Source organism: Sinocyclocheilus rhinocerous, unplaced genomic scaffold (genome assembly GCF_001515625.1).
Source record: "Sinocyclocheilus rhinocerous isolate Xijiao unplaced genomic scaffold, SAMN03320098_v1.1 scaffold198, whole genome shotgun sequence".
Taxonomy (NCBI): domain Eukaryota; kingdom Metazoa; phylum Chordata; class Actinopteri; order Cypriniformes; family Cyprinidae; genus Sinocyclocheilus; species Sinocyclocheilus rhinocerous.
The window spans coordinates 52,074-76,226 of NW_015635035.1; the positions used below are offsets into that span (position 1 = coordinate 52,074).

The 24,153-nt window shown below is 40.7% G+C and overlaps 1 protein-coding gene across 1 annotated transcript in view; it reads left to right on the plus strand.

Moving 5' to 3' along the window:
- LOC107746259 (low-density lipoprotein receptor-related protein 1B-like) overlaps nucleotides 1-24,153 on the plus strand; it is a 182,606-nt gene that overhangs the window by 33,114 nt on the left and 125,339 nt on the right. Inside the window, exons 12-18 of the mRNA XM_016560390.1 lie at nucleotides 215-404; nucleotides 2,323-2,445; nucleotides 3,319-3,459; nucleotides 4,697-4,822; nucleotides 6,488-6,604; nucleotides 16,607-16,687; nucleotides 19,777-19,947. Of these exons, the coding sequence (XP_016415876.1) occupies nucleotides 215-404; nucleotides 2,323-2,445; nucleotides 3,319-3,459; nucleotides 4,697-4,822; nucleotides 6,488-6,604; nucleotides 16,607-16,687; nucleotides 19,777-19,947 (949 nt within the window). The remainder of the gene's footprint in view (nucleotides 1-214; nucleotides 405-2,322; nucleotides 2,446-3,318; nucleotides 3,460-4,696; nucleotides 4,823-6,487; nucleotides 6,605-16,606; nucleotides 16,688-19,776; nucleotides 19,948-24,153) is intronic.

Sequence of the window (24,153 nt, forward strand, 5' to 3'; positions counted from 1 at the left end):
AACGAAAAATGAGAGTCCATTTTGAGAGTTTGCTGGCATGTACTTGAAGCATTGGTACATCGTTAACATCACTTTTTAAACTTTTCATCCCATTGCTGTGTAGGAGAAAAAAATGAGACATTAAAGAGAAAAAAAAGGGGGTTTATCCTCTCACGCAGTTGTCAGAACAGTGCATGGTAATGTGTTTTTTTTTTTTTTTTGCAATTCACTGTAGGTTGTGTACAGTGGCAGGGAACTCAGTCACCCGTTTGGGATTGCACAGTACCAAAATTCCATCTTCTGGACGGAGTACATGAACGCCTCCATCTTCCAGCTGGATCTGGTCTCTGGTGAAGTCTCTCTGCTGAGGAGTGAACGGCCCCCTCTGTTCGGGCTCCGAGTATATGATGCACAAAGCCAGCTGGGTAAAGTCACTTTAACTAAAGAAAAGTTACAAGATGACACATTTTTCATCTTTTTTCAATATTTTGATGAATAATGGTTGGAATTTATATGTTTCCCTTTTAATTCATACAGGTAAGTTGCAATGTAAATTGAATTGGCCGCAACACAGAGGATTTTGAATCTATGAATCTAATTTTGATTGTAGGCAGAGTAGATGACTTCTGTTTATGGTCTCCATCTTGTGAACTAATTAATAATGGTTGCTTCTATTTTGAAAACTTTGGAGTAAATTACACCATTCTGGAAAATTAATTGTTCTTCTACCATGGCAAAAAGAATGTTGGTTTATTAATGTACACTACCATTCCCTAGCTTGGGCTTAGGAAGTTGTTTTTCCCCCTTCTTTTTAAAGAGTAGGACCTGCTTTTTTAATACAGCAGGAATGCATTTATTGGATAAAAATGTGACAGTGAATACTTTAACATTTTTACAAAATAATAAATTAATAAATATAAAATAAAAGAAATTAGTAAAAGAACAGGCAAATTAAAAAAAAAAAATGCTATATATATATTCCAAATAAATGCAGCCTTGCTGATCATAAGATACTTCTTTCGAAAACAGTAAAAAATCTTACCAAACCCACACTTTTTGCATGCTTTTCAATTCACTCCTGAATGATGCTCAGCGTTGGACTTTGATACATAATGGTTAATTTTACCAAATTGCAATATGCATGAATTAAATAGACAGAAAAAAATCTGGTGGAAAAATGTTTCACATATTACATGCAGTAGTGCATTCTTTCAGAAAATTCATAATAAACGACATTTTTAAACACAGTGCAGCTATTACAAATGTTCATGGCTTTAGCTTTGATTAGCATAGACCCAACTGCAGAGCAGGAGCCGTACTGTTGAGTGGGTGGGTTTAATCCACTGAAGTGGGGGCTAAAGCTCTGTTTAGAATGTTTAACTCTGTGTGGATGTCTAAGGCAAGGAGGGATGATTACTGTCATCCTCCCTCATAACTGCCAGTCACAACACTCAGAGGGAGGGACACTGCTCAGCGGGGCCCTTGCACATGCAGACGAGCGGCACAGAGAACGCAGCCGTGTGTTCGGCTCCCACATGTTTCATCTCTTACTTACCTAAGGGTGGTGCAGTTTTAGGAGAGCAGACAGTACGCTGCTTGTCAGAGAGACTCACTCTTTTGAGAATGACGATGTAGGCAGTTGGGACCAGCAGACTCATATCATGTTTTAAATATTCTCCTCTTGACATCGAACTTCGTAACAGCGTTCGTAACACCAAGACTTCTGAGAGGAGAAGGTGGGGAGCTGCCGTTATGTCATGTATGAATTTCCTGGCCCGAAAATGCGGGCTTTTTGACAGTCTACGTTCTCAGCAGAAGTGGAATTTCTTCAAAGCGCTTGTCAGGAGAAAGATTAATTGTGTTTCCACTCCCTGGAGTACCACAGATTGGCCATTACAAAACAGTTTTTATCTCATTGGTTCAGGCAATGCCTTTCAACCCCTCTCTAAATGAAACCTTATTATTGTCCCCATGCCTCAACTTAATAAGTGACAGTTTTCTCACAAAACTGTGTTTTTCTCCTCTCCTCCCCCATCGTAGGTGTCATTACCCACACAACGAATTATATATGTGAAAGAAAAAGAGTGTCAAATGGCTCTCTTCTCCAGTGTTTCCCATAATTTACTTGACGTGTGATTAAAAATAATGCCCCTGTGTACCACCGGCATCCCAGAAGAGCAGGAAATTGGTTCTGAGTGGGCAGTGAAGAAGAACTTTATGTTCTGTGCTTCAAGGAGAGACGTTGCTAAAAGCCATAAAAGGATGAACACATAAACAGCCGTCCTGCCGGTGGGAAAGAAGATTTGTAGATATCTGTTGTTTAGGCCTATGGTTGTTTTTTAGGTGACAATGCCTGCCGGGTGAATTACGGTGGTTGCGGTACCCTCTGTTTGGCCATCCCGGGAGGCCGGGTGTGCGCGTGTGCCGACAACCAGCACCTGGACAAGAACAATATCACGTGCTCTGGTAGGATGCTTTAAATACCATTCCCTTAAAAAAAAAAACACACAGGACAAGAAGTCTGAAAAGGACTAGGAGTGTAACTTAAAAAAATAAATAAATAAAGTAATCATTTACCAGTGTATTCAATCATGATCATGTAAAATTGTAAGTAAATTTCTCAAATTGACAAATCAAATTGTGATATTTAAAAGTATTTATTTAACTAATATTTTAAATATAGTTTAATGTTAAAAAAATGAAGGAAAAAAAATGGAAAAGCTCAATATGTTAGTACCTTTTGGGCGAAAAGTCCAATAACCTGTGCCTTTGCTGGCAGCCATTGGTCATTAAAATGTAATTTAAAAGCTACATTTCTTTTCTTTTCTTTTATCTTTGCTTTTAAACATAAGTAAAATAGTTTTAAATGTTTTTTTTTATTATTTAGGATTTTGAAAACTAATTTAAACTATTTGAAACGATTTTTTAATTATACATTTCTAATTTTTATTTTGTTTGTTTTTTGTTGTTTATTGTTTGTGTATTGTTTGTGTATTGTTTTGTTTTGTTTTGTTTTGGTTCACTCCTAGTCCTCAGTCATCGTCATCAGTCATCGTCATCAGTCATCAGTCATCAGTTACTCAAATAAAGACAAAGGACAGAATCGAAGTTTATACTGCTTTAAATAGTTTTTGTCATGTTGCAATGCTATAATAAAGAGAGAAGTAACCCACTTGATTTATTTGAAAAAGTAGCTTGAGTATAATAGTATAAATTCAAAAAGCAATCTGTTGCTTTATTTGTAGTATTAAACTCAGACTCCGCATCACCCCTACACTGTGACTGACTATATTTTCCTTGAAGTTCTTTTTCTACAATTCAGTTTTTCTTCTCCTGAAGACTCTGCAGGTCAAGAGGAGCCCCAGCGGTGCAAAAATGATGAGTTTCAGTGCAGGAACTGGCGCTGCATACGAGTCAATTGGATTTGTGATGGAGATGATGACTGTTTAGATGGCAGTGATGAGGAGGCCCACATATGCTGTATGTACCTTGTTTTCTTTCTTTCTGACAGCGATGTATAATCCCTGTTGTGTCTGCTTTACTGAACCATCAAGCCTCTGTGGCCTTAAGCTGTGTCATTTAGCATGCACATAGTGTCATATATGTCTGTGATGTATCACTCAATATAAAATTTCTATTCTGTTCAGGTATCACAGATGACATCCGTTTTTTACCGACCTGGTAACAAGATGAACACTGCAATAATATTACAATGTTATTTTAAACCTTATGTTTGTCTTTAGTATATGCAGTGGTCCAGTATACAGTTTAGTGATCATTATGCAAAAATGTTCAAATTCACAATGCCCCAAATGACCAGCCAAAAGCAATAATCCCAGACAGCTGTATAATAACTTAATAAGTAAATATATATGCTGATAAAATGTATACCGTAGCTTGACTTGCACTGGATAAAAGCATCTACATAAATGTAAATCTGAACAAGCAGACTGTTTGCATATCATTTGTAGATAATTAACAAGTTGCTAATTGACATCTCAGGGTAAAAAACGGCTGCAATATCAAACGGGAAGAACGCCAGTATCAAATTGTTCTCCCACGCACTGCATTCCACCGCACAATCATCTCATGAGCTAATCGATAAGATAAGCACCATGTTAAAACGTTGGGGGCTGAGTCATTTTTCACTATGAGAAATACTTTAACGTGATGTTCTGCCAGAATTATCAGAATTGCAAAATCAATTTTCCGCTCTGCTGGGATGTCTTATAGTTTAATACGGCTGAAACTTTACTGCCTGATCCCAATCGAATCCGGTTTTTCATTTCATCTGTTACTCATTGTCTGTTGGTGACGCGTTGAGTATCCAGGGTTATGAGTAATAGCAGGTTCTATTATTAAATAGAGCAAATAGTAGAGGAAAACACAGGCGCTACTTTAAATAAACTCAAAAGCCTGAGGGCAAACACATATTTTTGAGATAAATGTGAAGCTAGCTCAAGAGAATAGATGAATAGCACAATGAAAACTGCTGTGTCAAAACAAAAGTAGAGTATTATGCATATGAACTCACTTATATGTAGAGCGGGCTGTCAGCAGTATAACAAAACATGTAATAAAAATAAATAAAACAACCAAAATATATGTCAAGCTTGAAAATGCTTTGTAACATTCTTAGATACAGTATGTATTTTTTTTAAACAAACATTTCCTGTTTGACATGCTTTGAATTTTTTGTTTCTGTTGTTCCTTCCAGCTAACCACAGTTGCCCGGTTGACCAGTTCAAGTGTCCCAATAATCGTTGCATACCCAAAAGGTGGCTTTGTGACGGAGCCAATGACTGTAGAGATAACGAAGATGAGTCTAATAAAACATGCTCAGGTAGAGCTCGACTCCCTCATACATATTAAACAGATCCATCCACCAATATGTGCCAGTAATACATCGGGGTCACTTATTATAAAACTCATAAAACTTATTAATCCTCTATGAAGGATTTTAATATTTTTTCTTTGTCTTCCTGTCATTGAGTCACATAACTGTAGAATCTTAAAACGAGCATTAATATGACTTAATTATTAATATTTAATAATTAACATCATATAACATCATCAAGTGGCATAAATGGGCAGCAAATTGTCTTGGCAGCATTACTGAGAAATTACATGCATATTTTCATATTTTAAGAGGCAAAATATTAATTTGTCTTAGATCAATATATACTATTACAGTTACAAAAAAGTATTATTTGAGACATGCTACCTTCTCAGGTACTGTAATAGGGCAAGGTGCATTGACTTACTCTCTTATGAGAGCATGATAATCGATAAATGTGTATGTGCAATGAAGTGAACTTTCTTGCTACGGATTGTCAGAATCACTTTTCCCTAACCTTCTTTTTACAAAATCGAGTAACACCTGGCCTGTTTCCAGTAGTTAACACTCTTTCACTATTTGAAGTGCTGTAAGATCAATGGAAGGAAGGAACAGATGTGATAAATGCTGTCAACAGTCTGACATCCCGCTGATAAAGCTGACCTTCCAGCCGGAGACGGCTCAGACCTTTGTTGACTTGGCAGAAGCAGTTAGAGCAAAGCGATGTGGAACACAAGTGATTATACTGAATCAGTGAGGAGCTGAAATTGACAGCAGATGTTAAAGCGATTTAATATTTCATGATTCAAGATGATCTGAAGCAGAGAATTGCTTGAATTGGCTGTAAAATAGTCTCTGGTGTATCAGTGCAATTTTGATCAGAAAGCTTGGAATTAAATGATTGCCTTTTGGTGGGACTAATTCCTGGAGTCACACATGAGATTAAACTACCTTAAAGAAATTACTCTTATACTTAAATTGATTGCCTCTTATAGGTGTGTTTAAAGTATGGCCAGTAGGATTAGGAATCAAAAACGGGTGCAAGGTCATTTAATTGTGTGTGTGTTTAAAAAGAACCTTTGTTGTTTTTGTTGTTGTTCTGCTAATGGTTCTGTTAATTGTTTTGTTTTTGTTTTTGTTTTTGTTTTGTTTTGTTTTAGTTTTGAAACAGCACAAGAATGCAAGAAAGTAAGGGTAGCCCTTCTGTTCCTTTGTTATCAGTTCTTATGAAAGGAGGTGAAGAGTCTTTTCCCCCTTACACTTTAGACAATAAATGTAACAACCTAAATTATACTAATGTATACATTTGTTTTAAGAAACTACTCGGTTTGTTTATTTTAATTATAGAACTAAACATGTTTTAATTGGAGTTTCTTCCTGTTAATGTTTGTTTGTTTGTTTGTTTAATTAGGCTACTTTTGTTTTGTTTCTCCAAGAAGTACAAATTGTATTATTCTGTTGAAACAATCTGTTCTCTAAACATTTCCTAAACATTTTTTTTCTTGCTCAAAATTACCAAACAAGCAAACAAACAAATAATAGAATCTTTATATGGAAGCAGAATAAAATATTATTTTCTTTGTGATTAATATCTCAGGTGGCCACTGCTAAATATACTAAAATGCCATGAATAATCAGATTATCTTGTTTCCTTTATCGTTTTGTCTTTAGCCCAGCCATGTCGGGCTGGTCAGTTCACCTGTGGTAATGGTCGCTGTGTACCAGAAGCGTGGCGCTGTGATCAAGATGATGACTGTGGAGACATGTCAGACGAGTCCACTTCCTGTGGTGAGTCACCATCCTACTAGCTAATTGGCTTGGCAAATTTGACTATGGTGTAACTGGTGAATCTGTCAGCGCTGTCATCATGAACCTGCTTTATTTAGGATAAGTCTCTCTTATCCCTTTTCCACCAACACAGTGCCACTTCTTGTACAAAATCTGGCCCCATTACATGTTTCTGCAACCAAATAAACTAAAAACAAACTGAAAATCTAGGTGTAAGAATGTAACAAATACTGTAATTTGCCATGATTTTTGTGGACAGGTTATGCTATAAAATAGTAAGTTTGTCTCTCATAAAACACTTGCCAGTTCTAAGAGAGCTTTGACTCTAAAGGTGTATTTTTGCTGCCCACTCTTACATTATTTTGCCAAAAACATCTACATGTCAATGTTCAGGACTGAATACAATGTTAACCAAGTAGAGTACATTTCTTCAGCCCCCGAGTCTGTGGTTTTAGAAGCAGAAAGGAAAAAGGAATTAAACTTGGATGCATGAGCTTTTAAGAGTGTGGCGGTAATACAAATCATAGATTCTCTGATGTTAAAAGCTCACCATAACCACATCCCAGACCCTGAAAGCAGACGAAAGGAAATGACACAGGGCTTTGAGAGGAAATGGCCCAGGAAGTTTACCACTGTGAACTCCCACAGTGAAACGACTATTCAAAGCAGCACATGAATGCTGGGAATGCTGGGAAAGACAGGTAGCCCTTTGAAGAGGCTCAGCAATCTCAGTCAGAAAATTGTTCCTTTCTCATCAGTTCTTATGAAAAGAGGGAAAGAGTCCCCCCCCTTATACTTTAAATAAATGCAATGTAATTATAGTTAATACATTTATTTTTATGGAACTACTCAGTTTATTTCTCTTAAAGTGTCACGGTGCAGTAAGAGAGCACCGTAGAAAAACAGGGTCTGGGTCCAAATGCAGGTGAAATTAGATTTATTGAACAGAAAGGCAGACAAAAAGAAACAAAAAATAGATCAGAACGGATAAACAAAACAGGATCAGGTGAGGGATACAAATTCGACAACCAACGTGCTTGCATCAACCTACACACAACAATTAACTACAATTACAATTACAATTCAGCCAGGCAGAGTGGTGGGAGTGTGGTGTATAAATAGTCCATGACAATGAGGAACAGCTGAGGGTGTAATAAGTGACAGGTGTGTGGAGTTTGGGGAATGGAGTCCGGGAGGATGGGCCGGACTCATGACAGAACCCCCTCTCTAAGGAACTGCTTCCAGACGTTCCCAAGCACCCGACCAGGGGGACGGCAGAGCGGGGGCGGAGATGGTGGGAGGGATGGGGGGTCCAGGTCCGTGTGCTGGAGGGGAACCTGGGGACTGAGGCAGAGCCGGCGGGATGGAGACCCAGGGCAGAACCAGCGGCAACCACAGTGGTGTGTGAGGAGCTGCCGCCTTGGAATGGGCAATGGCGGGCTCCGCCGCTTCGGGAAGGCCAGAAGCGAGCCCCGCATCCTCTGAGGGAACATCAGCGGGCTCCGCCGCTTCGGGAAGGCCAGAAGCAAGCCCCGCCGCCTCGAAGGGAACATCAGTGGGCTCCGCCGCTTCGGGAAGGCCAGAAGCGAGCCCCGCCGCCTCGGAGGGAACATCAGCGGGCTCCGCCGCTTCGGGAAGGCCAGAAGCAAGCCCCGCCGCCTCGGAGGGAACATCAGCGGGCTCCGCCGCTTCGTGAACCTTGTGAGTGAGAACCACCGCCTCAGGAGCTTTGTAAACGAGTCCCGCCGCCTCGGAGGGAACATCAGCGGGCTCCACCGCTTCGGGAAGGCCTGAAGCGAGCTCCGCCGCCTCAGAGGGAACATCAGTGGGCACCGCCGCCTCGGGGGAACTGTGAGCAGACACCGCCGCATCGGGGGAACTGTGAACGGACACCGCCGCCTCGGTGGAACTGTGAGCGGACACCGCCGCTTCTGGAGCTTTGTGAGCGGACACCGCTGCCTCGGGGGAACTGTGAGTGGACACTGCCGCCTCAAGAGATATGTGAGCGGACACCGCCGCTTCTGGAGCTTTGTGAGCGGACACCGCCGCCTCGGGGGAACTGTGAGCGGACACCGCCGCTCGCACCGACCTCAGCTGAGGATCCTGCATGCTGCTTATCAGCCCAGGATGGCCCAGGAACGGGCATGAGGTTCTGGGAACAGTTGACAAGACCTCTGAAGTCTCCTGGATCACCACTCCGAGAGAACTGTGAGCGGGCTCCACAGCGAATTCCACCCTGAAGGATGAGCCTCTCAAGTACAGAGCCCGATTGACATATTCCTCCAGTGACTCCTCCGGGTGCCAGTAAGGCATAAGGGACTTGAAGGGCTCGGCTAGGCCTCCCCAGAAAAAGACCATGAGGTAGGTCTTCTCCGTAACAGACCGGCGAGCCGCTCCAACGAAGTCCCTGGTGTAATCCTCAATTTAAAAAGAAGTTGAGGAACTTCCTTGCTGGACCCATGTTTGCTGGCTGAATTCTGTCACGGTGCGGTAAGAGAGCACTGTAGAAAAACAGGGTCTGGGGCCAAATGCAGGTGAAATGAGATTTATTGAACAAAGGCAGACAAAAAGAAACAAAAAACAGATCAGAACGGATAAACAAAACATGATCAGGTGAGGGATACAAATTCGGCATCCAACGTGCTTGCATCAACCTGCACACAACAAATAACTACAATTACAACTACAATTCAGCCATGCAGAGTGGTGGGAGTGTGGTGTATAAATAGTCCATGACAATGAGGAACAGCTGAGAGTGTAATAAGTGACAGGTGTGTGAAGTTTGGGGAATGGAGTCCGGGAGGACGGGAGATGACGACCTCTGGTGGTGAGAGGGAGAAACGCAGGGCCCGCACTCATGACATAAAGTTGATGTTTTTTTTTTTAATTTATTCATTCATTAATTCATTCCTATTTTCCAACTTTATTCTAAGACAGATACAAAGTTAACAAAATGCATGTTTTTATCTTTATTATCAGAATGGGGTAATCATAACTAAACTAATCTGGCTGCCATTTTAAAATGCTGGACAGCTGTAAAATATTTATAATCTTATTTTTTTTATTTATTTATTTATTTTTATTTTTTTAAAATACATGTCAGTCTCATATCATATCTAGCTCTATGTCATGAAAATTGGTGCTTGTGCTGTTTTCTGGTGACTATGCACAAAAATCACTATTCGAGCATGTGATGCATTGTTTCCCTGGGGTCTCTGTGCATTGATATATACATTAAAAGGTCTGTGTAAATGCATATTTTCAACGTGTATATATATATTACTTCTCCTTCCTGCCATTTCTACTCCCTCAAGCACAAAATTGAAATTCTGACTCTTCTGCCAATTCTCTATCATGCTATGCACTAACAATGTAACTTTCTGGGGTTCTGTCACCAAATGCTGCAAATTGCTCAAAGTGCCATTGTCTTGGTTACCTCTGCTGTGTCTTAGGCTGCCTCAGTACACTTTTGCACAAACACTCCCAGTGTAAGCAGTAATTAGAGTGTACACCTGACTTCACTTAATCGTAATCAAGCTGGGCTGAAAGACGTGGAGCTCCACTGCCTCTCACAACTGCACTGCGCACAACACACAACACACCTGAAACGCAGTGATGCTCAGCTTGCTGTATGCTAATTGCCATTTTTGAAGTATTCTCGGCTTTCAAAAAAAAATTTTTTTTCCTACCAAGAATATTGGTTTAACAGTATAGCTGTGGCAGTTTTGGTATTAACTATCACTAACATACAAAAAATTTAAAAATAAAAAAAGTTAGTTGGTATAAACTTGACCTTAAAATAAGTAATTTGTATGCATTTGTAATGCATTGTCATTTGTAATGGCTCTTTTGAATTTCAATTAAAAATTACGAATAACGAATAATGATACGCTATGGTTATTTTTGGAATTTTAGAATGTGATGTGCCATATGATCACTGTTGCCAACTCTCGCAAGATAAATAAGCAACCGCTTATTTGAGGGGGAGGAGTGGGCGGAACATTTGGCAAATTACGCTGCAGCACTTATATTATTGCACTGGGGTGCGTTTCCCAAAAGCATCGTTAGCCAACTACAGTATGGTCGCAAGTTCCGTCGTTACCAACATAGTTCAACGATTCGGTGTTTCCCGAAACCATAGTTCAAACTAATTAACTAAACGAGGACAGGAACATGACCAAATAAGGGAACACAGGAACAGAAACAGGGGCAAAACATAACAAAACAGGTCCATGATCCTGACATATCCCCCCTCTTCCCGGGAAGGTGCGTCCTCGCGCCGTAGAACAACATGCGTGGGGGCACGGGTGGGAACTCGGGAAGCGGCTCAGGAGGAGGACGGACACCCAGGAGGGGGTCGGGCAGACAGAGACCAGGGAGGTCACTATGGAAGGAGGAGCCAGGGAGGAAACAGGAGGAACTTGGAGCAGGAGGAGCCAAGCAGGACCCAGGCCACAGCCATGATGGCGACCCACGGTGGAGCCGATGGAGGGAGGAGCCATGGAGGAGGAATGGCCGCTGACTCCAGGGGGCCGACCAACGGCGACGGAGCAGGTGGCGGAGGAGCCCGAGGCGGAGACGGAGAGCCAACGAGCCAGGGGGATGCCGAGGATCCGTTGGGCCAGGGTGGAGCCAAGGGCTCTGGCAACCGAGGCGGAGATCCGGAGATCCGAAGATCCGCGGTGGAGCTGGAGCGACTGAGGACCAAGGTGGAGCTGGCGGGAGGAAGGAGCCCAATGGAGCTGGTGGGATGGAGCGACGAGGTGCAGTCGGAGGAGCGGAGTCCTGAGGCGATGGCGGGTCGACACCCGACCAAGGCGGAGCCGGAGGGACGAGGGAGCCCGGTGGAGCTGGTGGTTCGACGGGGGACGGTGGAGGTGAGGGAGCGAGGAGCCGAGGTGGAGCCACTTCGACGGGTGACGGTGGAGGTGAGGGAGCTAGGAGCCGAGGTGGAGTCCGGGCCTCGGAGGCTGGAAGCGGAGGTGTGGGATGCTCCACCCGCGGCGCTCGCACCGTATTGATGGTGGGCTGAGGGCGAGCAGAGGGGCTGCCAGACGACAGCGGTGGAGGAGGCAGGAGCGGGCGGTTGGGTGGGCATTCGTCAGCCTCTGGGCTCTCAGGGCTGCCCTCGGGGATCAGAGCCCACTCCTGGCTGGACTGGGAAACGGGAGCCCCCTCAGGGCTGGACGGGACCAGCAGGGACGAAGGAGAGAGGAGAGGGGGAAAAGTCGACCTCCAGATCAGTTTCCCAGTCTATCGGGTCTCCTTCTAAGTACAGCAGTCCCAGATGTATAATTAGCTCACCCTCAGCCGCGGTGCAGTGGGCGGAGCTCCACTCCGCGCTCTCACCGTCCACGGCTTGCTTCCTCGCGGTGGGCACTGTTGCCGGCTCTCACACCTGGTCTGACGGGTGGGGCTCCACATCCGGGGAATCCGTTACTTGCCAGAGTCCACTCCACGAAGGCAGCGAAATCCTCTCGAGGACCATCTTCGGACGACGGCGCTGTTCAAGCTCGTGTCATAGAATGAGCAGAGCGCGTCGTCCGGGTAGCTGGTGGTGCTAGCTAACAGCCGGAACAGTCTCGTATGGTCCTCAAACGATCTCTCCCCCTGCTCCAGCAGCTACAGAGATTTTACAGAATGAGAGTCTTTTAATGATCCAATAGGGAAACACAGAGCACAAGAATGACGATCACAACAAGTAGACCCGACCGAGGAGAAATGCACAGACAAGAACTTATAAACACAGGACAATGTGTCGAGCAGCTGGCTGTCTGGTGCAGGTCGAGCAGCTGGCTGTCTGGTGCAGTCTCAACAACTTGGAGGCTCATTCATAAAGCTCATTCTGACAATAACCAAACACAGGTGCACAGAATGACTAATTAACTAAACGAGGACAGGAACATGACCAAATAAGGAAACACAGGAACAGAAACAGGGGAAAAACATAACAAAACAGGTCCTGACCCTGACACTTACGTGGTAGGAACTACAGCTCTCGACCTGTGGTTAGAAGCATAGTTTCTTGTTAGTAAGACATATGGACTTAAATATATTATGCTTTTGGGCACAATAAGCAAGCTAACATGCAGTACAATCTATGTCTTCCTTTCAATTTAAATATATATACATTTTAATCTATAAATTTTAGCGCATCCTCAATAAGCGCCATTTTTGAAGAGTGTGCATGTGCATAAATGCCTAAGGGAACTCCGGAGTGTGACGTAAGAGGAAACCCGCGATAAATCAAACATCACATAAAGCAAAATGACAGGGAACAAAACATAGTAAATTAGTCATCAGGTGCCATGTTCAATACAGCAGCATTTCAGAGATCTCGAATCAATGAATTAGCAGAAGTTATTACTCCACCACATGAGTGTGACGTCATTAAAAACAGCCCTAAATTGTTGAACTAATGTGGTTCAAACGACGGATATGCGACCGTGTTCGGGAAACATACTCATGACTGGCTAGTTAGTTTCCACAACAATGCATCGTACTATGGTGGTTAATCAGTGAGTTACGTCGTTGTACGGGAAACGCACGCCTGGTTGGCTATTAACTGTGAGCAGACAGAGTGTCAATCAATGCATTGGAGAATACGGCGAACATAAATAAAGAAACTAAGTTGCTTGTCATATTTCCCTAACAAGCAACCATATTTTTTAAAATAAGCACAAAAAAACCACGACCCGGGATTTTTTTCAACTTTACAAAAAAGAAGCCCAAAGTCACGTATAATACGTGGACTTGGCAACTCTGCATATGATGTGTCAGGTTTGGCACTACTCATTCAAAAGAAGCAAAATTGGAAAATTTACTATTAAAAGGGTGCTATTGTGCATTTTCACTTTTTCAACTTTAGCTAGTCTGTAATGTTGCTGTTGCTAATGTTGCAAAGCTCAAAGTCCAATTCAAAAGGAGATATTTTATTGAAAAGAAATCACTTTTCAAAAACTACAACGAACGACTCGTTTGGGCTACAACGCATATTTTCCGGGATTTGTGATATCACAAATATCGACGAATGGGATGAGACCTGGTTGAGCTGCACTAGAGAAGGCAACGAGTGTTATCACTATGTCAGAGACACGCTAGCTTTCCCAAGGCAGACGAACTTAGAGTGGTTACAATCATCCGGGTTTAAATCGCGCTCAAATTGATTTGATTTTGACGCAATATTTACACTGAAGCTCGCAGGCGGCTATGGTACGGGGCATGACATTTCCCGACCAGTCGCCGAGTGGTGCCAATCACAATACTCACTGGCCCAGCTAACCAATCACAGCACATTTCGTATTTCAGAAGGCGGGCCTTCATTTGATACAGGAACTATTCGAGCCGTTCATGCCAGACTGGGGAGAGAGGTGCTGTAATAATGTAAAATATGTGAAAAATAATGTGTTTTTCAAACAACCTAGTATGAGAGCCTGTTCTAGTACACCCCCAAGACAAAATCAAGACTTTGTAAAAGAGCATAATAGGACCCCTTTAAATTTATCAAAATGTAAAATTATTAAATTGTATCTATCAAATTGATATATTGATATTTATGTAATAAATATGTACAGTATATACTAGTACATATACTTTTTAATAATATTAATATATATTTTAATATTTTAAAAAATAATATTTTTAAGCCGTTTGTCTCAGTGTTACACTTTTCGTTTGAAGGGAAGAATAGTAACAATAACTGTTGATGGATGAATAGGATCATGTCTTATCTAGTACTTCAGTGTTTTGGAAATGAGACTATAATAAAAAAATAAAAAAAGTAATTTAATATATGAATTTCTGCTTCTATTTCCATTATTGGACAGCAAATCTAGTGATCTTGAAAACACTTCCAGATAGAATTGTTTTATAATCTAAAAGATATTAAGATATTTATATCTTAAGATATATATTAAGATATTTTACAGCGGCAGTAAAAGAACTTGAACTGCCGCTGTCTATGGCACAAATTCGTATAAGTGATTTTTTTTCCCTTCAAATCAAATTTCAGTGGCCAGAGTTATTACCCCTGCAGTCTCACTGCTTGTTGTTGAACCTGATCTATTGTGAAAACTGGATGTTGAAAGTAGTAATTGCCAAAGTCAGGGGACTGGAACACTCTGTTGTGAAATTTGGAAGTAGGATTTACTTCTGTCAACAATAACAGAAACATGTTCTGGGAATAAATGTTCAAACACAACTATTTTTTCTTTTATTTGTTGACATTTGTTGTTTATTTACACCTGTAATCTTGACTTGTAACAGTCCTCTCCTAGATTAACAACACTTCGAATGATGTGCTTTCCACTGACTTCTAAGAGTTCTTATTTGTGCCGGCAAAGGTTTTATTTGTGAGGGGGAAAGTACAATTCTCTAAAAGTAATTTTCTCAGGAAAACCCATGGGATCTGTTATTTCTGAAATCTCACATGCTCAGTTTACAGCTGTTGGTGTTTTGGAGATGTCACCCAGTGGAGCAAAATTGCTTATAAGAAACAGTGAATGATGCCTATGCTCATATTCAAGCAATTGTTGCTTAATTTAGCATTAATTTTCACAGGTTTAAACCCAATTATTATAAATATGGCCATATTTTGATGACTCTTTAATTGTTCTGTAATGAAGGAACATAAATATGCTTAATTTTAAATATGCACATTTTCATGCATGTTGTTCTTGACTCTCCACTCATAAATAAATAATTAAAGAGAGAGAGGGAGGGAGGACTGTCTTGATTAAAACACATTCTGAGCACTTATTTGTACATGTATGAACTGTGATCTATTCTATAACAAGAAGCTTGTTCCTTCAATCACTTCAAGCTATGAGTCATGAGTTATTAACATTGTGCCCATTAAAACAGCACTTAAGCCTAAGATGCTCCAAGGGAACTATCCATGTTCATGTTCAAAATATATATTGGTTGTGGTATGCTATTTGTGATTACTCATAATAATACTTTTATGTCAGAGCATAGTCGACAATCAAGTACAGCTACAAGACATGAGAATATTTAACATGCAGTATGAGAAACATCAAAAACATTCACTAAAACAAATGCACGATCACACGCTTATAATTACCTTTGATAACTTTAAAATGGTTTCATCTGTGGATATACGCATACTACCTGGTAGACTGTGTGGAGGTTTCTTGACTGAGCTGAGAGACACTTTAAAGAGAAACAGATGTTGTTCCTCCACTGCGTATCATGTCACTTTTCCTGTACGCATATGAGCGCTGATGTATTCACAAAAAGGTTTAATGCGGTACAAAACAAGATACTTATGAGCTTGTGCAGATTGCATTCATCAAAAAACTTGTATATGCGCCAGTGGTTTTTTCCATAAACTAATCTTTATCCTAAAAAAAAGTAAATTTTCACCCGAAGGCATCGTGATCCACGGGTTAATAGCAAAACCTGCAGTAATTCATAATGTTGAAACAATAACCTTTTGATATCTTTAAATCAACGCTGTTGTAAAGCGCACACACCGTGCTATCTCATAGCTGGTGTGTTATTGCTTCCTGGCGAGCTCTTATTGCCTCTGACTGTTTTCCACTGCATCTGTGAGGTCTCGTTTTCCCTTTGTTTGTGATTTATTTTCATTAACCTTAGCAAGAAAATAGCAATAATTCACAATGACATTTCACATGACCTTCAGGGTGTTTCGTTTTCCGCAATACTGGCACTAAACCCCAGTGGTATGACTTGTGTTAAAAAAAATGCAGTGCACTGCAAGAGAATAGTTACTGATTTAAGCTCGCCCCCAAACTTGCAAGAAACAATGAAATTTCTTGAGGACAAAAGAGCCTCCAAATTTAATCTATTAGCATGACAGGGCAATCTGTGCCAGGAAAAACTTCTTTTGCAATTTCTCAAAGCTAAAAGCTAAATGAAAAATGACTTCGCTTCTCCAGTGTATCAAAGAGACAGTGATGTATTGGACAGGGTTCAAGCATCGCGGCAAACGTTTCTCATGGTCTTTCTTTTCTCTCACAGCGTTTCCTACCTGCGATGCTCTCAGCCAGTTCAGCTGCGCTAATGGGAGGTGCATTAGCATGAAGTGGCATTGTGACTCAGGTAAGTGTATCCAGAAGTAAGAAAATACTTTACCATTTGCTTTACCTGCTCTTCCATTTAGCACTATGATGTATTAGCCTATTTTCTCGGGAGCTGATAAAAGAAAGCCCAACACTTTAATTCAATTAAGTCCATTGATCCTACTGTCCAGTCTTTTTTGTCGCACAAGAAATTCATCACATTAATAACCATTAAATATTCACAGATTATTTTATCTGAAATATCTCCATTTCAGATCAAGGAGGGTGTAAAATAACGACCTCTATAATTTATTGCTGGCCCTCAAGGTCTGCAATACGTTATTGTCTGCGTGCAGCACTCGATCATCAACAACAATAAAACTTGCTCGTTTATATCTGTTTTTCTTATTTCTTTCGATCCCCCCTTTTTTGTCCTCAAATGAGAGCATTCAGCCAAGGTCAGCATATGGAGGCGGTTTTTCTTATCCAGGGTCAGGGCCTTCGGATACCTTGCTGATTTTTCAGCACAAAATGAGGCTTGGCGTAATTCGATGCCCTGAAGACTCTTGTTTGAAAATCTCCTGTGGTGCTGTCCTCTGTTTTATCATTTCAGTTCCTAGTATTGTGCAACAAAGCATGAGGCACAACAGGGTTAAAGACCCCCTTAAGGAAAAAGTGCCATTTTCTGGTACCAAAGTGTATGACGATCATAAAATCTATTTATTTTTTATTGTATTTTGATGGAGCAACGCAATCTATGTGACAATACATGATGAAAAACACCCTACCATATACACAGCTGTTTAGAAGTTAAAGTCATTTTTTAAAGAAATTTATATTTTTATTGCACAAAGATGCATTAAATTTATCAAAAGTGACGAAGACATTTATAATGTTACAAGAGATGTCTATTTCAAATAAATTATAAACAAATTAAAATATTTTATTTTGACATTTATATTCACCAAAGAATCCTGGGGGGGGGAGACAAAACTTATCATGGTTTTCACAAAAACATTAAGCAGCACAACAGTTTTTTTTTTTTTTATATTGATAATATTAAGACATTTTTCTTGAAAATCAGCATATTATAGAATGGTTTCTGAAGGCTCATGAAGACTGGAGTAATGGCTGCTAAAATTCAGCTTTGCCATCACAGAAATAAATTACTTTTTTTAATATATTGAAACAGAAAACGTCTCAGGTTACTTATGTAACCATGGTTCCCTGAGTAGGGAACGAGACACTGCGTCCTCTAGGGGTCGCTATGGGGGGAACGCCTCGTCGTGACCTGTGTCTGAAGCATACATTGAAAAAGCACCAACAACTCGTTGGCCGGCGACAGCCATGACATCACTACCGGTGTGACTATAGTATAAATAGGCACCGGGAGAACACATCATCCTCTTCTTCGTCTGAAGCTTGCGTCCGAAGCATGGCAGGAAACCTATAGGATGCTGTGTCTCGTTCCCTATTCAGGGAACCATGGTTATATACGTAACCTGAGACGTGTTATTTAGCTGAGGGAGCAACACCCCTAGTTCTCAAACGAGAGGAGGCTCGACCTGCAGCATGTTCCAATGCTGGAACGGCTAGCAGTAATTTACCTTAGCTGAGGGAGCACAAACCCAGCTCTCAATGAGAGGGGGACTCGACCTACAGCACGATTGTTAGAATCAGAAGGGTAAGTTTACTGCAAGCTAGCCAAAAAACTCAGCGCATCAGAGAGGCAGAGGAAGGGCCTAGTTCGCCTGATGCTGCTGGTTCCAGGTGCTCTGGGAAAAACAGAGAACTCAACTCTCTGAGAGGAGAACTCCGAATTCAGAGGAATAGTGTGCTCATTCCAGGTAACCCTTTGATAAAAGGGGAGCACTGCTCAACACTACCACGAGAACAGCCCATGGAGCGAGGAATCCAACTCCTCAGAAGGGAGAGAATTCAAACGCTCGAAAGAAAGCACCATGCTTGCAATAACCCTCAATGGTGAGGGGAGCGATGCTTCCAGAGTGTGTCGACAGAGACACACTAGTTGAGTGGAGCCCAAGGTACCGGGGTCTAAACCAACTCAGAGAAAGGGAACAATAACGCGTAACCCTTACCATACAGGATTCCAGAAAAGTGGGCAAAGCATAACGTGCACACTTACCACTTATGTGGATTTTAGAAAAGTGGGCAAAGCATAACGTGCACACTTACCACTTATGTGGATTTTAGAAAAGTGGGCACGGCCTCTTCCATTCCTTCTCAATCTCTGTATGGAAAACAGGAAGAAAGGAAGGCTCACCTGAGCTGGAGGGTTATGGCCAGAAAAATAACGTTCATCGTGTTTTTTTTTGTTTTTTGTTTTTTTTTAATAATAGATGACCTCACGATGTCTTTTTCTTCACCCGCTTCACGGCAAGTAAAGCCTCGCCGTGGCGCGATCCATAACTTTCTAAAGCTCATCATACGTAGGGCAGGAAGATTGGGAAAGCTCAGCCTCAGCGGCAGGTCCTGAATCGCGGGAAGCAGATGGCTGCCCGTCTTTCCTTGAAAAGAGAGACAAACGATGAGAGTGGAGCTTTTTCCTTGAAAAAACCCTCGCAGTGCACGCCGATTGCCCCCTCGGAGACATCGCGTGCGTGCTCTTCGCCCAAACAAATAACGCATAGATCGTGTGTGTCATCAGATGTTAAACAACGACAACACGGATGCTCACATCCTCTAAACCCTCTGCTAGTGCTCGCCATAATGATATGAATAGAGATCGCTCTTACCACAGAAATGCACGCTTCAAACAAAACAGTCAATGAAGACAAAGAAGAGAATGATGTGTGCTCCCGGCCTATTTGTACTATAGTCGCACCGGTAGTGACGAGGCGTTCCCCCCATAGCGACCCCTAGAGGACGCAGTCCGAAGTTCCCATGAAAGGGAACAATTATTTTAAATTTTGTATTTATTTTGTATTTACTGTATTTTTTTATCTAATAAGAACAGGCTTGCTGTTTGTATATAAAAGACTTCTTTAAAAAAAAAATACACCACCAAAACTTTTAAATGGTATTGTATGTCTACATGATACTGTCAAAAGTTTTCTATTGTAATGAATTAAGTTATTCTGCATGACTGTACTGTGTTTGTGAGTGTAGATGATGACTGTGGAGACAACAGTGATGAGGCGGGCTGCGTCCACTCCTGTGCTAATGGTCAGTATAAGTGCACCAGCGGCCGGTGTATCCCAGACCACTGGGCCTGTGACGGGGACAACGACTGCGGGGACTTCAGTGATGAAAATGTGACTTGTGCTGGTGTTGCCCCTGGTAGGACATCACATTTCTCTCTTTGCCTTATGTGTTTCTTTTTTTTTCTTTTTGGCATGGACCATGAGGCTGTTACTTTTGGTTGGTATGCACAGAATGCATCAGATCGATATATTTTGAACTGCATCTTCTGTGAGCACCATTTTTAAATTCAAAATTTGATCCATTTTTAAAAACTTGTATGAAGGCTCCTGCATTCTGATTCATTTGATCATTTGTGCACCATCTAGATTTGGTTATATTAGATTCAATTTCATAGTCATTATGCAAGATAGAGAGCCAGTAAAATATACTTAGCATCCAACCAGAAATGCAAATAGTAAAATAGCATATAATTAAATCCAGAAACTCTAGATGGCGCAGTCTGATAGGTTCTAACTCAATCTGACATAATGACATCATTATTCACATGCTGCAGCTGATTGATTTATTTTCGTATCAGCAGCCAATGAGCTTGCTACTCAAAATTTAAATACTCAGCTAGTGCTTGCTGTAGCAGTTGCAGCTTCAGAAACCCTCCACCTTCCCCAGCTCCACCTGTATAGATCTGCTGTGGAGTGATTTCATCTATGTTATATATGGGGTTTATTTTAGGGCTGGGTAAAAAATATCGATATCTCGATATTAATCGATTCTCTTTTTTACGGAACGATATCGATTCTTAAATCCCAAGAATCAATTAGTCTAGCCTGTTTTCAGTTAATAGACGGAACGTTGAAAGGGCACTTCCCATCCAATATATCGCAATAAGCATTGTGCTTTGGTACTTTTAATATGAAACAAAGTCTCAGATTTCAAATTCTGTCCATTGTATTGCAGTATAAATGCCGAATTTATGTTTGAATAAATCCATCAAGTTTTTATGACAGCCACCAATATGTTTATATTAAAAAAAACTAATTGAAGTAGAAATATTAATATGTAATTGTAACTTTATTATTTTAAAAACTTCATTAAGTGTAATTTTAACAAATCAGTCAATTTTAACCTTCAATATTATAGTAATGTAGTACCAACTCATGTATATTTTACAGCATTAGTCGAGAGATTTTTTTTCCTTGAGAACATTTGGCATGTAGCCTACTGTACCTGATATATATCCAAACTAATCTATATTGAATCGAATCGAATCGAATTGGTAATCAAATCGAATCGTGAAATTTGTGTCAAAACCCAGCCCTAGTTTATTTCATATATGTTATATGTGCAGCAGCAGTATCTCTTACATGTTCACAGCGGCATGTCTTGGGATATATTGGCAGTAGCAAGTCTCGGTACTCTCAGAGAGTTGTCATAACAGAAATTATGGTAAAATGCAAATGAGACATAAATGGCATTATAGTATATAGTAAAGTATCTGAGCAATGTGACTGCCACAGACTGAAAATCACATCGCTGTCAAACTTTAATCATACAATGAGATATCGCCCAATATGCCATTATAACTGAATTTAAAATTGTGGGAAAAAAAGTCTTGACCTTGATGATTCAGAAATATTGTTTTTACAGCGTTACTATTACTTCTGAGTACTTGGGTACTTGTCCCTAGTTACAGTGTATGGCCAATAAAAGCATCAGAGTAATCAAATAGCGTTTAGAGAGGTCACATTTCTCTGTTACATTAATTAAAAATGCATTTGTGTTCGTTTCTATACACAAACAACTTAACCAACTTACCGAGTGGTTCCCAGAGAATCTGTTTAACACGACTAATTAGCAGACTAACAAAGAGCCAAACGATAGCGATCAAGTCAGTGTTGCTTGTAATTGCCTTGGTGCAGTGTCCCTAATTTGAGGAACACAAGTTTAAAACTTTCTCTTTTTTTCTTCACTTGACAGATCTAATCTCATCTAAGCTCACTAGGGAACCACCTTACAGATTTGAATCTTTTAATCTGCTGTAATTACCTCTGAAAGCTGAGGCCGAGTCCTCCAATGCTTTCAGCTCACCAAGCTTGTCACAGAAATGTTGGAGCCATTCATCAAACGGGCTCCTGACGGAGGTCCTCAGCTCCTGTCTGTCTCTGAGGGTTTGTCCGACTTGTATCCTCCCAGTGCAGGGCTCAGATCATTGTATAACACATGCTCTGTATGTGTAAAGTGGAGGAGACACTGGTAACTCTCAGTATTAGCCTTAAGCAAAGAGGGGGCCCTTTAATCTTTAAGGGTTTGTAATGTTACCAGCTGTCTTTTTGAGGAGGCCATTTGTTTTGTTTAACGGCAGGCAGGGGATTGAGGTGGGTTTGGTGTATAAACACGCTTTTGAAGTATGTATTTAATTCCTGTCAATTGTCAGGGTTGAGAATGAATCAGAAACTTGAGGCAGGCTACAGTATAAAAGACTTTTCCTTTGTGGTCGTCTTACTCTTGAAGAAAATCTCGCCCCTGTCCTTTGCGTTGAAGCGCACAGACACTTAAAGTCTTTGCCAGTGTCGGAGAGAATATTTAAATATTTATTAATGTGACAAGAGGAAATCTTGAAGTATGCTTGATAAAACTCTGCCAGTTTAACATTATTAAGGCTTGTTGAAGTAGTTTGAAGTGAGAGCGTCTGTGAGCTTTAAAAAACTTTTCTTTTCTTTTCTGTTTACCTTGCTATTTGTAATCCTTAGCTGTGACATTATGGATTCTTTTAGTACTTTTAAGTAATAAATATTGTTAGAAAAGTGTTCTTCCTTTGGCAGTTGATAATTTAAAAAAAAAATTGAAGTGGCATAAATTCAGTTAATTTACACCGTCTCACAGTTTAAAGGTGCCATAGAATGGAAAACTGTATTTACCTTGGCATAGTTGAATAATAACAGTTCTGTACATGGAAATGACATACTGTGAGCCTCAAACACCATTGTTTCCTCCTTCTTATGTAAATCTTGTGCATTCAAAAGACCACTGAAAAATAGGCGATTCAGAACATAACACCGACTGTGACGTTACAATCGGGATCACTAATAGTTACGCCCCCAACATTTGCATATACCCGCCCATGTTCGAGGCCAGCCGGACCTGCACAGCCAAATCATCAGAAGTTCTGCAGGTATTGTGAAGAAACAAGCGAGGACAACAGCGAAAATGGCAGATCATGGAAATAAATATTATGTTCCAGGCTGTGCAAGGGATGTGAAGTGCAGGGATGGGTTGGTGTCTGTATTCAGAAAGGCACGGAAAGCAAATATACTTTTATATACAGTATAATTACCCAGCGATATAACTGCGAGAGAAAGTATTGAAATATATATTTTCACTGTGTTTCCTTCCTGCTGTGTGAGCTACTGAAATGAGCCGCACTGTGAAACAGCCAATCAGAGCAGAGCTCAACATTGAGCCGCACTGCGAAACAGCCAATCAGAGCAGAGCTCAGCATTATTATTCATGACCCTTCCAAATAAGGTAAAAACAGACCATTTCATTCTAGGGACAAATCCTAGGGTTGTAAATGGACAAGTAAAACCGTTTCTGGAGATTGTTTGCCCTTACCAAAGCTACATACCTTCTATGTAGATATCAGAGAACAATTTAAAATATTGTATCAATGCATTCTATGGCACCTTTAATGTTTTATTCACTTAAAATAACTGACTCATTAAAGTAATTTGTCCAGGAATTGGACTACACTGGTCGACTGTATGTGTTTGATTCAATAAAAAGAAGAACTGTTTCATTAGAGTAATTCGTTTGGGAATGGAACCACACTGGTCACGTTGTATGTGCTTTATTCATTAAAATGAACCAACTCATTAGGATCATTTGTTATGAAAATGGACAGAATTAGTCGCTCTGTATGTGTTTGAGTCACTAAAAAGAACCAACTGATTATAATAATTTATTAAGAGAATCGGACTACACTGGCCACACTTTGTGTTCTATTCACAAATATGAACTGACTCATTAGAGTCTTTTGTTCAGGAATTGGTCGCATTGTATGTGTTTGATTCACTAAAAAGAATCAACTCAGGAATTGGAGTACTGATTACACTGTAGGCCTACATGTTTGATTCACTCTTTCAAGTCTTTTGTGCTGGAATTGAAATACACTGGTCATGCTGTGCATGTTTGATTCACTAAAAAGAACTGACTCATTCGAGTTATTTGGGTTGGAACTGGACTACACTTGTCATGCTTAATGTTTCTTCATACACTAAAAAAAACACTCATTAGAGTCATCTGTTCGGAAATTGAACTACACTGGTCACTCTGTACATGTTTTAT